The 18,329-nt window shown below is 45.3% G+C and overlaps 1 protein-coding gene across 1 annotated transcript in view; it reads left to right on the plus strand.

The window, feature by feature from the left end:
- The window catches only part of LOC126527031 (A disintegrin and metalloproteinase with thrombospondin motifs like), a 148,390-nt gene extending 143,020 nt beyond the window's left edge, over positions 1-5,370 (plus strand). The window contains exon 9 of the mRNA XM_050174742.3: positions 1,786-5,370. Within this exon, the coding sequence (XP_050030699.1) occupies positions 1,786-1,925 (140 nt within the window). The 3' untranslated portion in view covers positions 1,926-5,370. The remainder of the gene's footprint in view (positions 1-1,785) is intronic.
- The last annotated feature ends 12,959 nt before the right edge of the window (positions 5,371-18,329 follow it).

Consider the following 18,329-nt stretch of genomic DNA (forward strand, 5'->3'; position numbering starts at 1 on the left):
TTCTTGAGGGGTTTGCCACCTCTCAGCTGCTATTAGCAAGATCTTGAAAGCACCGGGGAATCCATACTAGGCCGATGACAAAATAAAAGGCATTATTCTAGCTGCCTTTGAAACTACAAACAACAAAAGCGCTGAGTGCAATGTATACGTAGCTTTGCAGTGTATCTAAACATTATACACTGACTTAACAAAAATAGCAACAATGCTAGACGAAGTTGTCAACTAAAAAATCAAAGGAGAAGGAGAAACAATAACAACTATATTGTTATTATTGGATATGAAAGCGCACATACACACTGGGCAGAGAGGGTAATAGGGAGGGAGTAGACTGGCAATTGCCACTCAGAGGGGCACAACGCCTGTTTACTGTTTAGGAAGTAGGGGATAGAAAAGGGAGTTGAAGATAGGAAGAAGGTAAGTAAAGAGGAAAGGAAGAAACAAGTTTTCTGGCCACAGAGACTAAAGGCAAAGAACGAAATTCAACAGTACAACAGGATAAAATCATGGGTTGAAACGTCACATGAACAACAACACTATTACTGTATGTGTACAAAGTACAAGCATTGAATGCATAACTTATTACATCCTTATACTGATTAGCTATGCTAGTTAAGGTGTAGTGCAATGCTTGAAGTGTATAATTATTTCCAAACTTTGAAACACATTTTCTTCATACATTTGTTCAACTTAAAGTACACCGTCACTCTTGAATGCAGGTTTTGTTGACGACACGTAATCAACGTTAGCGATATAACGACAGAAAGCTGAACTAATTGGTAAGGATTCATTATGCAAGAAAGGTGAGGCGTGCAGACAGGACTTAAGAAAAGAGGACAACACGAACGGCGTTCGTGTTGTCCACTTTTTTTCTGTTGTGTCCTGTCTGCACGCCTCAACTTTGTTAGCGATATGACGAATAATTTTATTTTGTAAAACTGATGTTTTGCTACGTTTGTCTTAGTCGTAGTTGCACATTCCAAACCGCCATATCTTATGTCGGAGATGAAAAGGGCGTGATAACACTTTGTATTTACCTGTCTCCGGAGGAGCCATCGACAGAGAGCTAGAACGCCGACTAAAGAGGAGTGTTTTTTACATACATTGGTGAAATGCTCACCCTTACTCAGGCGAGAAGAAAAGGTGACAAACTTTTGTCTTCACTGACAATATCAGTTTCCTGGGCGGCATACGAAATGTCTGTGTTAACTGAGAATCTTTATTTAAAAATTATAGCTTTTGATTTCAATGATTAACGTTGATTAAATTTTCACTAGGACAAAAAATAATTTGTGTAGTAACATGTTACACTTGATCAATTAAGATATCTACATCTAGGCATGAGAGGAGCACGCTACAAAACTTATGGTATTGCGAATACTAGCGATGTCGCTAATATAACTGTTATATAATAACGAACCTAATACGCTCTTTTGCGGTACGCCGCCTAATACAGTTAAAAAGGACAAAAGGATAAGGGTAAAGGATAATTGTCACCTGTTGCGGCTCCGTTGAGGAACAAGGGCCACAGCAAGATGGAAAATTCGCAAAGCTTCCAAGTTACAAATTAACCAGACACAATTGCACGCGTCGACTTATGAAGAATAAGTTCTATAATTACTTCAATACTTACTTGAAAAGGGCCTCCACGTTTTCATTTAAGTACCCCTATGTGCCGCAGAGTAATGTGTAGCAACTAGATATTATTCGTTAGCTACACACCAGCGAACAAATAAGACAATGGACAGAAACCAGTATTTAAATGGAATAAATTGTCGCTTCGCGCAGGTTGCGTGGGAGACAGCACGGAGCTGATCGCCGGCCGCATGACGTGCGCCCAGTTCCTGGAGCAGTTCGGCAACCGCTACTGCAACCATGGCTACATCCAGAGGCACTGCTGTTACTCGCAGAGCCTTTACTGCTCCTAGACAGCCTGTGATGTGACGCGCACCCAAGGCGAACGTACCTCAGCCACCAAAAGAAAAAAAGACAGCGAAGCGCACTGGCTCTCCTTCTCGGCACCCGAGAAGGCAGCCCTGCTTGTTGCCAGGGGAGAGGACCACTTCGTCCTCCACGAGCCGTTACGTGCGCAGACCAGTGGCCGTGCAGAAAAGGCCCACAGTCAGAAGCTGGTAGCGTTCTGAGGCTCCGATGGAGTCCTCCTGTTTTTTTGTTGTTTTTTATACTTGTTTTACGGACGTTGTTGAACTGCTCGAACAGCCTCGTATCGGGGAAGAGTGCTGAACGCAGCTCGGAAGGACTTTCAACGGTGGACCTCTGACGCAAGAGGAGGTAGTTTGAGCCCATCGGCAAGCGCATCGGAGTTTGCGGAGTACGTCGACGTGCACGGTACCGGTGGATATACGTTGGCAGATGTTACGAAGGACGGTGTTATAGTGTAGTAACGTTGGTGGTGTCGGCGCTTAGAAATGTTCACAGCCCACAAGGCGGCGGCGGGGGAAACGAAGATGATCGAATGCACCAAACACACACAGCTGCGGAATCGTGTGCCAATAGCGTGGAACGACTGAGTGGGCCTTGCCTTGCTTGCTGTGAACATGTCTGACGCCTGGATAGGTACGCAACTTGACGACAACCTGACGCGAGAAGCAGGCATGTGTTCTCCGCCAGTTTTCTGCATTTAGTCGCCCGTAGGCGAGCTGCTTTCCCTGAGAGACAAGGCTACAAGTTCTGTCGAGCTTTGTCTTTCAAGTGGGAAAAAATGGCAGGAGCATACGAGCTCGTCCTTTCGGCTAGCCAGGAATGTCTTGCTTTAATCTCGCGGAGTTAATAGGAAAGACAGGAAGGCACAAATATATTCTTGTTATTTTGTTATCTTGTGCTCTTGGCTGCTACACAGTCGTCATTTCATGAGTGTTGGCTCTTCATCTGTAAGTGTTTCCGCGACGGTAGTTAGTAAGCTTTCACATGTGCTTCTGAATGCTGAGGCGAACATCAAAATGGCGTAAGGATGCGGTAGCATCAGAAAATGAAGAAAACAGAATTTTTTCCTTCATTCTATTAGACATTGCTGACTTCTCTCTCTATTTTCTTTTTTTTTATGCATGAAGAAAGATCCACTGTTAAAGGCATCAGCTCACCTCACCGCATGTCTTTCCGTACTTGAGACACACCCATTTAAGGAAACTTCAAGGTGATAATGTTGGAAGGTATAGTTCGTTTCAAGGTCCCAACACACTCCGGACTTCTTTAATCTGTCCTCAGGACTATAAAACGTCCTTAACAGAGTTCTTCCGCGGCCTCACTATGCACACTGAAGTTTTCACATAACGACAGGTTCTTAGGCGGCATCAATAAGTAAGACGGGTAGACCGCCTGTGACGTAAAAAAAAAAAAAACATTCTCTTTCTAAGCGCGCTTCATACAGCATTCCATATTTAATATCTGTCGAATGAAAACTATGTTTACTGTGAAAGAAAAAAAGCTATATTATGTGCAGGCCGCCTTTTGCTTGTAGGCCGCACATCTCGACTCGCTTCAGTAGAGAAGTGATGTTTAATGAAATGCGCCATTGGCCATTCCAAGCCATGCAGCTTTGACTTTGTTTCGCGTAGCCTCAACGTCGAATGCTGCTTAAGTCGTCTCAATGCAAAAGCGGCGCAAGGACACACACACACAAAAGAACGTCACGTTTGGAACGACTGAAACCATTGCGCCATAACCCAACGCAACATTCAAGTCGTAGTGACTCACTTCTACTTTTCACAGTGAAACCGCTGAATCGGTGCCCACGTGTTCATTCCCTCTGTGAACAGTGCGCACAGGAATCACGTCTGCACTCCACCGGCGAGCGAAGGAGCGGCGACAGATGGCGCTCCGCATTCAAAGGACGGAGCGACGCGTTCGTCGGTGCATATTCTGCTTCGCCAAAGCGATGGGACGACTCCGAGGAGTCCGCGTGACTCGCTGGTGGCGCATGCGCGTGCACGCGCCAGCGTCACTTCCGGCCAACAGTGGTGATCTACGAACTGCGACAACGAGACGGGATGGTGCGCGTTCAGTGATATTGTACATACCTTCTGTGCAGCGAAACAGCCAGACCGAATGTTCGAAGCGGCCTTTTTTAATACATCGCCACCTAGATAACAGAAGGCCTCTGTCAACACCTCCATATGTCGCACTTCGTGAGCTATCACCTATGGTATTTCATTATCTTTGTTCTTGTTTTCTTTCTTCTAATCATTCAAACTCACGAAAATTTCATTTGTTTAGTCGGTTGCGTCTGGCCTTAGACAAAAGTGATTAGGTGAGCCAGCAGAGTGTTCAAGCGTATTTTTCTCCCTCCGTTATCTAAGTGGCGTTGTTCTGTAAGGATTCTCGGTAGACGTCGAATGCGCGATCAGGGGCGATGACACCTTACGCGCACATTGCTTCTCAGAAATAGTGACCATTTTCACTTCCCTGTAGATGACGCTTAGCCGACGCCGCTGTTTACAATCCTGATCTTGGTCATTGTGAACGTTTTTGCGGCGTTTACCGAAAATTGGCGTTCACCGGAGATATTGTTACATGGAACGGTACTGGTACGTAGTGAACATTGTAAAATTCAAACCGCTTTCTATAAGCGCGCCTGTCGTCTCAAGATATTTATCTAGCCCTAACGTCAACAGGCTGGCAGAGCACCTACAGGTGCAGCTGCTCTTTTAAGTATGATGAATGTTTAATTTCCACGCCTAGACTACATGCGTTACTGTTTTCAAGAAAAGGAGCGTGACTGTGGGCGCACGTCGAGGTGTCGCATTTAGTCGAGCCTTCCTCAATATTCAAATATTCCGAGAGCGAATACTTATTTTACTGCCGTTAAGCCAGAAGAAAGCTTGGAACATGCTGCAAACACACTATCAAGTTTCTATTTATTTGCGCTCAATGCAGACAACTTTTTCCAATGTAATCAAGAAAACTGAGTGTACTCCTCATACCAGGATTCAGGGAAGGTGACAAGGAGCGATATACAGGAATTGCGCTCCTTAGGTAACTGCCGCCACCCGACTGCACATCTACTGAGTCGTCTACCGAGAAACCTTAGCCAAAGTGCAGTGCGCTGTGTCGTCACCCTGATGTCACTGCACACGTACGAGCACAGGGTGGCGGATTATGTCCCGAAAAAAAAAAAAAAAGAAGAAGAATCTTTGGGGACAAACTCCGCGGCCCGTGGTGCTTTAAGGCAGCCGCGAAGAAGCGTGGTGTTCACGCGCCTATCGCGCCTAGCCCCCTTGAGGCATGTTTTCTGTCTGTTAAGCTTCTGTTCCCTCTCACGGAAGAGTATTTATAAACCATTACCAAAAGACGCGAGAAAAAAAATTTAAAAAACACGAAAAAGAAGAATAAAAACTTGTTTTTTTTTCTGTTTTACATTTTTGTGCAATGTGCTCGAAGAATAATTCCTCACACGTCCAAAAATACCCTTGTGAACTGCTTTATTTGAGGACAGATATACTGGTAATCTTATTTTAGTTATGATCCAGTTATAAGTGAAAATTTCTGCAGAGGTTTTGGCTCACTTAAATGAAACAACGTCCTACATAGATCGCAAAATATATGGGATGAATTTCCATGTATTTGAAATGATAATTTTTAAACTAACATAATCGCTATGTATAACTATGTTCCAGTAAATGGCACTGTTACACGGGACCGTGTTCCATATATCTGTACACGTCGCACATGCCTAAACTTGGTTTCAGTTACAAGTGCGTGGAAGAACGTTCCAGATAATAAGCACATGTGGAACAATGTTCCGGATAACAGTGGTTATTATACACTGGCACATAGTTCCGCGTACTTATTATAGGAACGTTAAAGGTAAGTAGGTCCAATATATGGGGCGAACGGCGTTCGATATGTGTAAAAAAATGTTGCAAAAGTTTGTCCACCTATAGCTGGAATCTACACATATAGATGTCTTGCGCTGACGTCATCCAAGGCGCCATGTTGGCGAAGCAGCGTGATGAGCAACTGCGCCCGTGAAGTCACGTGTAAGCTATCTATTTGTGGAGCGGGATTAGCCACCAGCAATGCATTTACGGCTTTTTCTTTTTCGACTGGCTCCTGGAAGTAAAACGAAAAAGGAAATTTTGTTTAGCTGCTTGGTTTATTTGTAGAGTGATTTCGGTTGTTACCTTAACTTAGGCTTCGCAAATTTCTGCGAACCCTTCGGCTTCAGCGTCCCCATCGGCTGCAAAAAGGTAAGTACTAATACTTATGTATTCCTTTAGCTGCAGTTTTATCGCACGGGCTTTCTCGGGCGTTCCCCTCGGCGACAACAATGTCATCAACAACTATGAAGCAGGGTGTATCATCAGACTGGCTGGACTCATCGCACGCAAATCCGTAATTCAGACAGAAATTACACTCGTTTGTGCTCCTGGGCACGAGGGCCTTCCAGGCAACGAAGCCGCCCAGGCGTGTGCCCGAGGTTTCACGAACCGAACGCAGACAACACGAGGGGAGGTTGAGGCCTTACATGACACTCACTGCATACCGCGACATCTGTCAACACTACAAGTCCTTACCTCGACGTACTTTACCCATTCTCACTCGTCCCAACTCGAGGGAATTGGAAATCTTGTGGAAATACACACACCATCACTACTCCGTCACTCCTGAATAAACCATACCCTATCAATTTTTCGATCCCAGCTGTTATCGTTGCGCAGCCCATTATGCTAGCTGTGACCACATACTTTAGAATGCCCCGACCACCGCCCCCCCTCCCGCCTTCAGAGTGTGGAGACCTAGGCAGCTCCGAGCCTGGTCTGCGGGACCATGTCCTGCCCTGAGCCGTGGACGTGATGAAGCTCTAAAGCGAGTAGATGTCACTGTCGCCTCCCATCCACGCAGGTCCTGCAAGATTTTAATCCTGACAAAGAAAGCTGTTCATCCATTTATTCGTGGGACGTCTTCAAGGATTTATCGTGTTTGGTCACTTTTTTACGCTCTGACAAAAGTATGATGTCGTTTGCACACAGCAAGCCCGATTCGTCATCCGTCTCAAGAGACAAAGCAATGAATGGTGCACTTGCGAAATAACATGTCTACAGGCTTGTAGCGCAGGACACACGGCTGTAAGTTTGCGAATGTATTTCATCAGATAAGCGAAATCCACATCATCGCGGAAAAAGGACGAAATAACATATAGCGTGTTTTACACAGTAGCGCAGAAGCACATGGACGAACGAAATAGAGGGGACACAGCGCCATAGGGCACACATATAGCGCACGCAGTTTCGGGCTTCGGTTCGTAAGAGCACTTGTGTCTTCTCGAGTAAGCGCTCGGTGGTAACGCTTGTAGGCTTGTTTCACAGGTAATGAACAAGGGCCCATAAAAGGTAACTATCCGGCTTATATAGTTTCCTACTCAGATTACTAGAGGCAACTCTGGTGCTAATGTCTGTGGGAGCTATCCAGCCATAGTGGAAATGATAGTGCACGCATGGATTTTTCTAAACTTCCTCCTTCTGGCTTTAAATTACTTTGTAACTTTGTAAATTGTTCATTCTCGACCAAACGTTACGTTTTCAATGCAGCTATTTTCAACAATTCTGCATGCGCGCAGATTATTGTTGACCTTCCGCGTTTGGAAGTACAGAGTAATTCGAAAATTTAGGCCGATAAAGGTAGACAAAGCTTGGTAAATAAAGCTACAATTAAGGACGTTTGAAGCCACAAACAGGAATATCAGACAAATAAATGTACTAACCATCATTCCCATGTCATCTGAACGATGGGAGCGCCAGAGTTCCCTCTAGTAATTTCACTAGGAAACTCTACGGGTGGCCTTTCATTCAGCATATAGTCAGCGAACAACAAAGTATCCTTTCTTTCCGATGCATGCCGTTCCCCGAGCTGAGGACGGCAGAGAACTAGGTGGTGTGACGTAATCAGGAAATTTGCAAGCATGACATTTAATGAGTGGGCACAAGAGAGGGGCAAGAAGAGATTGCTGGGAGAGATCTTTGTCCTGCAGTGGGACATAAATAATAATAGTAATAATAATAATAACAATAATAATAATAATAATAATAATAATAATATGGCGAAATATATGATCAAGACCATGATGATGATTAATATCACTCAATGTGACAGAGTTTGGCCGATCGTGAAACATTCAAAGACATTTTACTTTGATACGTGCTTCTCATTCGTTCAGAGTTTGTGCATGGACACCGCAAAACCGTAAACAACTCTCAACAATTCCCCAAGAAGGAAGAGTGGCTGCGTTAGGTCGAAGCACGTGTTTCGTACTCTAAATTGGGTTCCTAAACGCTGGGCCTATCAACATCGGCATTATTGAGGCGTCGCGAAGTAGAGCAAAATTTGTTGACGCCGTGTAGCAATAAGGTTGGGTATGGCGCTATCATCAGACCAGCTTTATAATAAAAATTCAGTTGTAGGATACGACAGCGTAATATGGTGTATGTAACTTCAAATTGTCGAGAAGTTATTCCAGCAAAAACGCAGATGTTTAATGCCTGGAGATGTTTCCAGCGATAACTTGTTTAGATATTTTTGATGGAAAAATTTTCTGTATCTCAATGCAATGACGTAAGCTGCATCAGGTAAAATAGAAATTGCAGGTCCACTTAAGGACGTCCTGGCTAATAAATCCACCATTTCGTTTAAGTATAAACCGCGGTGGCCTGGTACCATAGTAAATATTTTTCCGTAAGGCTGTAGGGAGGAAATTCTGGAACACACTTGAGTAGCTCTTTGTCATTATTATAATGAAGCAGAATCAATATACCACATGTTTTTATCTTTCTGACGATATTAAAAGCAGACAAAGAGATTACTCGGAGCACCACTCTGCAATATTGGGTTAGGCTTAACTATTCCGGTATATCATTTGAAGCTTCAACAATAGGCTATAGTCACGGAGATGTTTGTTGCGCAGTGTTTGATTTTTAACTAAAACAGAATTACTACCCTGCTAACTTTGTAGCTTTATTATAATATCTGATCACTATTAATTTCACTGCAATTAGCTAACACCTTTATTAACATTGACTTTATTTTTTCATTCGTAATTACCTCTCTCATCAATTTCTTTCAGTTAATCTGACTGCTCCTTCGCATACTATTGTAGTTTTCAAAGTATTTCTTTTTGTTTTGTTCTTTTTTTCTTTTAATTTGCCGCTTCTCCGCTTCAAACAAGAATTCTCCTAAGCCACCTACTGGCACCTCCCGAATGTAGGGGAGGCATATGTGAAGAACTTGACCGGGACTTCACTGAGAGTGAAGTGAGGGCGGCTCTTCACAGTCTTCATAGTAGATCGGCGGCTGGACCTGATGGAATAACTAACAAGATATTAAGAAATCTGGATGATGAATCAATTTCTTATCTAACTGAACATTTCAATGAGTGTTGGAGAAAAGGGGTATGCTCAGAGGAATGGAGGGTGGCCAATACTATCCTCATACCAAAGCCAGGAAAACAACTCACTCTGGACAACCTCCGCCCTATTTCTTTAACGTCCTGTCTAGGCAAAGCTCTGGAACATGTCATCCTAAATCGACTCACTAAATACGTTGAGCAGAACGACATCCTCCCATACAACTTGATCGGCTTTCGTCCCGGGCTGTCAACTCAGGATGCTATGCTGCTGATCAAACACCAACTTATACAGGCCAGCCCAGCGCATACGAAAGCTCTTTTGGGATTGGATGTGGAAAAAGCTTTTGATCGTATAAAGCATAAGGCAATACTTGGCGTCCTCTCGGAGATGGGGTTAGGTAAGAGACTTTTTAACATGATTAAGGACTTTCTTAGAAATCGAACTGCAGAACTCATGCTGGGTGAGCTTAAATCAAAAGCTAAGAATTTGGGAAATAGGGGCACTCCACAAGGGGCTGTGCTCTCACCCATGCTATTCAATTTAGCAATGTCCAAGGTTGCAAGAAATCTGGAGAAAATTGAGGGTATACATTATGTGATATATGCCGACGACATAACCATATGGAGTGCCAAGGGCAATGTAGGACAGACAGAGACCAGATTACAGGAAAGTTTATACGTTGTAGAGAACACACTGAAAGACATGGGGTTGAAATGCTCGGCAGCCAAATCAGAACTCTTAGTCATTAAACATTGCAGAAAAGGTCGTAAACCAAGAGGTTACATTCCGGAAGATGAGCCAAGAGTGTGCTTATACACTCATGAAGGATCCGCAATCAAGAGGAAAGAGGATCCGCAATCAAGAGGAAGAAAAAATCAAGGTTCTTGGGTATCACATAGACGGAAACAATACTAACTATAGAACAATACAACATATATCGAATGAAACAGATGAAGTCATTAGGTTACTAAGGAGAATTACCAATAGACACAGAGGCCTAGGAGAAGACAGCGCTTTGAGGCTAATACACGCCTTTGCTCTCTGTCACTTCACATATGTGGCTGGATTATTCAAATGGAAGCAGGCAGAACTTAACAAACTGAATGTGACGCTCAGGAAGCTCGTTAAAGTAGCCCTAGGGATACCCAGTAACGCTGCAACTGACAAACTCATGAGTCTAGGGGTGCACAACACAATGGAAGAAATTGCGGAGGCCCAACAGCTAGCGCAACACGAAAGATTGACAAAATCACGAGCTGGCAGGAACATATTACAGGCAATAGGTGCAGAACTGAATACATCAAGGAGCCCAATAGAGGCTGAAGTAGAATTAAGGACTGACGTTAGGAAAAAGATCAGAACCAACCCTCTCCCCAGAAACATGCATCCAGAATATAATGTCGAAAGGAGAAAGGCAAGAGCTAAAGCACTCTTGCAGGCAATAGAACAGCAGAACCAATTGGCAGCTATAGTTGATGCAGCCTGGGTGAAAGGTAAAGAAGCATATACGGCCATTGTCTCAAATTATCAAGGGAAGGTGCAAGATGCTATCACTATTTTTACCAAGGACCCCATGGTGGCGGAACAAGTGGCAATTGCTCTAGCCATCAGGAGTAATAAGTGGGCCTGCATTTACAGTGATTCGAAATCCGCTATAAAGTGTTTTGATAAAGGCTACGTAGCTGGTGTTGCAGCTAAACTTTTTGAAAACATTGGGATTATGAGAACTGAAATTCGATGGTTTCCTGCGCATATGGGAAAAGTGGACGAGACTCGGATAAACCTCAGTGAGGTTGCTCATGACTTGGCACGAGGACTTGCTAACCGTGACAGTCACAACCGAGCCGTTCACCATCAAGCCAGGGAATCTAGAGATCATTTAATAACATACAATGACATTACCAAACACTACTATTTAGGACGCAGGCAATTCCCATTGCCACATTCAAAACTGAACAGGGCTCAGGCAGTCTCACTGAGATTATTGCAAACAGGTACATATCCCACACCGTACACCATTAATAAAATATATCCAGAGAGGGAGATTAAGATGGACTGCAACGATTGTAATGGCATCATTGGAATCAGACATATGCTGGCGGGGTGCCCCGCAATTCTCCCCAACCTCGTTGAAGAATGGACACAGTGGCAGAAAAGGATTCAAAGCCCATTGTTTCAGGACCAACTAAGGGCCGTCCAGAGGGCCCATGATGTCGCTGAAAGGCTTGGCCTGACAGTGCCAACGTGGGAGCGGCCCGCCTTGACTTAAGAAGTCGAGCCTCCGGACCTCATTCCAACAAATGTTTTCACACACACACACCTACTGCCATTGGATTCTTGGCCTAACCGCCTCAGGTGATACGTGCCATTAAAGCGGATCATCATCATCAAAGAGTCAAAGAGTCAGAGTTTATTCAGACAACGTATGGTACAGTTGCCTAGGGCGCAGACCAAAAGGCAAGTGGATGCCTGACAAGGAGTCTGCGCCCTTCTTGCTCCCATTCGAGAGCACAAGACATTCAGCGCATGAAACAAACACTAAACGAGATGGAAATACAGAGTGGTTTTTTTAAGATTGAAACTGGAGTTATTTCATATTGAACATTTATGTACAATTGGGAAAATGCTGTAAGAAACAACAGAAAAAAGAAACAAAAGGAGTGGTCATGCCTGCAGTGACAATAGATACATAGTGATGTTATTTTTGAAAGCTTTGAGTGATTTACTTTCCTGGATAATGTTTACAGTAGGATGGTGATCGTTTAAAAAACTGGAAATTCTATAGCTAAGTTTCTGGGTTCCGTAGTTCGTAGGTATTTTTTCCTTATTGTAACATATGTGCCGGGTGTTGTAGGTGTGTGTTTTCGTTAGATACAGATGAAAAAAAGCCGCAGGATCGGAATGCATTTGTAGGTAACTAGCTAACGCTATCTTGTTGTTTATAACGTTCCACAGTGTAAGCAGTTGATGTTTTCTAAACAATTCATCATCCGCTTATTATTCGGCTGCGCACCTGTGTGGCGCCAGCTATCCACAGCTAACTGAGCGAGCCAATGCGCTCCGAGCTCATGGCGCGTCCACCTGCGTACTGTTAGGGTTGGCGTCTGGCACCACGTGTTGACAGGAATTTCAATCGACCATCTCACCCTGCCTCGCCGAAATGAGGCGTGACTTCCCCTGTTATTGTTGGCGTCCCGCTCCACGTGCAGAAAGAACTTTCTCTCACCCTACCTGCTTCCACCAGGCCTCGTCGAAATGAAGCGTGACTTTCTAATTCGCCATGACCGTTTCGAGTGTCTGCCTGTCTGTCGGAAGCGCCGCAGTGTACAGGCCTCTTTTGTGTGTGTATGTGTGCGTGGGTGTGCGAGTTTAGAGAGACCCTTTTCTAGAATTGTACCTAGAGGAGAACTTCCACGAACCCGCAACGCGCAGAAGAGGCGGACAGGCGTCTACAATTCCAGGAGGTTAGACGACCTCTTCCTTTCAGCAAGCTAGGTATAACCAGAGGAGGAGGGGCCCTCTTTCTGTGCCGGTCACGTGACGTCGACGGAAGCAAGATCCCGCCCACGATTGTAGAGAGCCTATTTAAGGGGCTCCGAAATGTACTTTTAGTCACTTCATGCTCTTCTCATTTTCTTTCATCTACCTTTGAATAAACCGTGCAAGTTTCGCACTAGAAATCGTCTCGCCCTTGCTTGGTCGCCATGGTCTACCGGATGCCTGCAGCCCGCCGACAACGCCACGCTACCCACTAAGTAACGTCGGTCGAGCTTCGATAGGCAGGCGCCGCTACTACTCGGCAGCAGTACGATACGCTACCCTGGAGTACGCAACAGTACGCACTAAAACTGGTTCGTATAAAGTTAAGTTCCATGATAATTTTTTTAGGGCGCTCTGAAGGATTTGACGGAGACGGAGTCGTTAAATGCATAGGTAACTTTGGAATATAGTGATATAGATTTTAAATGAAGGGAGAAAATAAAAAGGAGAAATAAGTAAAATTCTAAACTACAATAGATGTATATACTAATACTTGTTTAGCTCAAGCAGACTAGGTGGTTATCTATATTTATAGAAATCATGTCATGCCTGAAATCATCTCTTATAGAGATCATCATCATGGCGTCATTCCTGAAGTAACAAAGCCAGAAGGGGGGGGGGGGGGGCAAAGTTGGGGAGGATTCACTCGGAACAAAACCTGAAGAATCATGAATGTATACGTGCCAGTGCAGGTATTCGTGAAGCGCCCCAACGCCAGTGTTGCCAAGGCTCTCCAAAAGAACTCTGTATTTATATTTACAGCGCGCCAGGGTTCATGTATGCGCTCAACGTTTGCGGTGTGCAACACGTGTACCCGTAAATTTACGGTGTGCATGACTCGACTTCTATCTCAACACACGGCGAACGCAAGATAGATCGCGAATTGATGAGTAAGTGATGGTAATTGCTAATGTCAACTCTTTCGAATCGAGGTGGTGACAAATAGTCCCTAGCTAGCTTCCATGAGCTACTTGCGTGTTGACGTATCGTAATCTTGCACTTTGCCTATCACTGATTTGTCTCGCAAACAGTTACCTATACCTTGATGACCTCTTTCAGTCTCCTCCCAGCATTTTTTACTCATACTTTAATTGCGCTTAGCTTATAACTCCATATTCATCAGTTAGCATCCCATTAGCTTTCAACCCATAGAACTCCAGCGTTTTTCGCATTGTTCCGACTAGAATGGATATCATTTTGTGCCATTATAATGCGTTGAGCCATGTCAATACATTACTGAGACATGCAACGGATATTGCATGATATGGTGCTCGATGCCTAACCAGCCCAAGTCAAAATAATCCATTAGCCTAACGCATTTCTAAACCGACGCAATCAGTTGTGTATGCGCGTGTGTGCGTGCGTTTTATACTTTCTCAATAACCTGTCAAGAGAACTATAATTTATGATTGTGAGTGAATCTGTAGTCCGCTGGAGAAAAGAGTGATGGAATGAAAAATTTTAGGCGTAAGGTTAAGAGGAAGGAAGGCAGTGGTGTGGATCAGAGACCAAACTGGGATAGCCGACATCCTAGTTGACATAGAGGGAGAAAAAAAAATGGAGTTGGGCAGGCCATGCAATACGTATATAGGGCAGATGACCGGTCGACTAGTAGAGTTACAGGATGGGTGCCAAGGGAAGGGAAGCGCAGTAGGGTACAGCAGAAAATAAGGTAGGGTGATTAAAGTAGGAAATTCGCCGCCACAAGCATGCAGGGATCAGCTAGCTCAAGAAAGGGGTCATTGGAGATCGCTTGTAGAGCCTTTCGTCCTGCAGTTGACATAAAAATAGGTTGATGATTATATTTTGTTTTAAATAGGTTTATCGTCTTGATTTTTCAGAACGTTTGTTTTATTTATATAGTTACTCATGTAATTTCTCATTTTGTGATCAATCCCTCTCGTGGGTATGTGTCATGTTGAAAAGAGTCAACATCGACACACCTTTTCACACAAGGACAGCGCGCGCTCACACAACAGTGTTCACCGCGCAATCAAAAGCGATCGTAGAGCTCAGTCTTCAGAAAACATACGTACAACAGTGCTTTCTTGGCCCTAGCATCACAACACCTTAGCTACTGATCCCCAGGCAGCGTAGACGACCGAGTAAAAGCAACAGAGTCGAAATATACACAGAAGAGCAGGCGGCGCGGTGGTTCCCCGTTACGTCACGGGACACCCATGTTATGTCGCCAAACTTTCCTCTCGCTCGCCGGAACGGGCTTTTCAGGCCGGGCATGGGCGCAAGGACCTCCTTGACGCAGTTCATGGGGGAAAGTTCTCCTCCAGGACGGGGCCGTGCGTTCGGCGAGGTTCGGCTTATTAGGGCTTCCTCGTGACATAACCTGGCACGCCTCCTCCGCCTCGACTTGTAACTCGGCGCGACCGCCACAAGGAGAGAGCGAGCCAGCGAAGATCGTCCAAAGCGCAAGCAGACTTGCTCTCCGCTCCGCACGCGGAAGCCGAAACGTCGCGGGCGGGTGTCCCTGTTTGAAGAAGGTGCACCGACGACGCTCGTGCGTCGCGCAGTCGAGTCACGCGCGCACACACACACACACACACTCGGAGGTCAGGTCGTTATATAGAGAGGATCTCGCGCAGCCTTGGCGAGGGGCGCACGAGGTTGGCGCGAAAAGAAAACCGACCTCGATTTTATATACATACTAAACGTGTGACCCACGCGGCTCACTGCGCGCGCCGAGCTGTCTCGGTTGGATGATCGCAGAGTAGGTTTCTGTCTGTTTGTTTGTTTCTTCATAGGAAAGGTGGAGACATGTCAGTGCTTGAGTTTCGTTTGCGGTTACGCGCTTAAGTGAAGGCGTGATCTATGCAGGTGTGGCCGTCTACACAATGTACTCAGGGTTCTTGGTCGGTGGTTGCAACCGGGCTAAATACGTATGTGAAAATATTGAGTAGCATGGGTAATGCGGGTATTTGATTCGGTTCTTTAATAATAATTAAAGAGATTCCACAGCTACTTTAATCCTCCACGAAAAAAGTAGGAAGATACCTATAAAGAAAGGGGTCAGACAAGGAGACACAATCTCTCCAATGCTATTCACTGCGTGCTTGGAAGAAGTATTCAAGCTATTAAATTGGGTATGCTTAGGAGTAGGGATCGACGGCGAATACCTCAGCAACCTCCAGTTTGCCGGTGACATTGTCCTGTTCAACAACAGTGGGGTCGAGTTACAACAAATGACTGAGGATTTAAACAGAGAGAGTATGAGTGGGTTTGAAGATTATTATGCAGAAGACAAAGATATTGATCAATAGCCGGGCAAGGGAACAAGAGTTTAGGATCGCCAGTCATCCTCTATAGAGTTTCTGAAGGAGTACACTTATATTGGTCAATTAATCACAGGGAACCCTGACCATGAAAGGAAATTCACAGAAGAATAAAAATAGGTTGGAGCGCATACGGCAGACATTGTCAGCTCCTGAGTGGAAGCTTACCGCTATCATTGAAAAGGAAGGTGTACAATCAGTGCATTCTACCGGTGCTAACATATGGGGCAGAAACTTGGAGACTGACAAAGAAGCTCGAAAACAAGTTAAGGACCGCGCCAAGACCGATGGAACGAAGAATGTTCGGCATTACGTTAAGAGACAGTAAGAGAGACGTGTTGATTAGAGAGCGAACGGGGATAGCCGATATTCTAATTGATATTAAGAGAAAGAAATGGCACTGGGCAGGTCATGTAAGGCGCAGATTAGATAACCGTTGGACCATTAGCGTTACAGAATGGGTACCGAGAAAAGGGAAGCGCAGTAGAGGGCGGCAGAAGACTAGATGGTGCGACGAAATTAGGAAATTCGCGGGTGCAAGTTGGAATCGGTTGGCGCAGGACAGGGGTAATTGGAGATCGCAGAGAGAGGCCTTCGTCCTGCAGTGGACATAAAAGATGGTGATGATGATAATGGTGATTATGATGATTAGTAACACGACTATACATGTACGCAACAGGTACGATGCAGTACGACGACCCGGCGAAACAATCTCACGTCACTTCTATCCTGCGTGAAGGCTGTCATATACGCCACTGCATACACGCCAATCAATTGTGGGTCAGCCAGAAATATCCAGCACGCCGACCAGCTGCAAATACAAAACTATCTAAAAAGCTTGCATTGTCTTAAGAAAGTAAAAATAAATTGTTAAAAGACCATTCGAACTGGCGCGTCATGGTTGTATTCGTATTCATGTCCGTCGATCCCTCTGTCTGTAACCTGTGTGTGCACGAAGAAAAAGCGAATATTAACAAATTTAATCGTTGTTTATGAAAATATTTATGGATCAACATCTTTTTATTTAAAAAGGAAGTAGAGAGAACGCCGCCGAAAGTGGAGAACAATACCGTGTGTTTTGAATGACGCTTCTACAGTTCTCATTCGAGCCGCCTGACGTAGTCACTTCTGCTGTGCTTATGTATAGGTGTTTTTCTTACCTTCGGCAGTGGGCGCTGTTAGGATTGGGGGCTCAATCCCATCGCTCGTAACACGTTGTCAAGATTGGAGTCCGGCATGAATTAGAAGGTAGCTGGCCCATGCCGTCGTCCAACTTATCCACGCTGAGGACGTTGATGAAGGGAAGGACTGCTTCTCATCGAGAACGAGGAATATGGGTTTATTTACAGTATCTACATCAGTCTAACATGACTGCTTGAGAAAGTGCATCAGTCTAACATGACTGCTTGAGAAAGTGCATCAGTCTAACATGACTGCTTGAGAGAGTACACTGAGCAGCCGCACAACAGCGGTTTATAAACACTCGGTCCCCCCTCGATCCCAAGGTGACGGAAACGTTCGTCCAGCCATCGTAAACAAGCCGCCTCTCTGCGGGACGGCTTACACACACACACTTCCGCACAGGTTCACGGTCCGGAGCCAACGTCAGGCGGACTTCGTAGAACTCGGGGCTTGTGTCAGGAAAGGTGCCTTTTATTCCCCGAACTGACTCCCGCAGCGCGGCCGGGTGCCCATTGTCTCGCGTCTTGGACGGCGCGTGGGAAGGAGCCTCGAACTACGTTCCCGCGAGCACTCCCCCCCCTCGCGGCAGACCAGGGCGGCCGCGGCGTTCCAAGAAAGTTGACGCCGCTGTCGCAACAGGCTGGCAAAACTTGCACCTCAGCTGGGCCGTTCTTTTCAGCCCAGTACGACTAGAACCGCAGTGTCCTGCGCTCTGCGCAGTTGTACGGGACTGGCGGCCACGCATCGTTACGCAACTTCCCAAATAACAATACGAGTCGGTTGTGGAACTTTGTAGAGCAGTAAACGAGAGATCCAAAAGAACTGTGATTGTTGCGCAAATGTATATTACTCTATAATTCTTCCAGGGCTAATTCAAAAAACACTGCTATAGTCGGATGCATCTCAAGTCTGCAGTCAAGCCCCGCGGTGCCCTCATAACCGCCAGCCACTGTTTCTCCGCGAG

This window comes from Dermacentor andersoni, chromosome 9 (assembly GCF_023375885.2).
Source record: "Dermacentor andersoni chromosome 9, qqDerAnde1_hic_scaffold, whole genome shotgun sequence".
NCBI lineage: Eukaryota > Metazoa > Arthropoda > Arachnida > Ixodida > Ixodidae > Dermacentor > Dermacentor andersoni.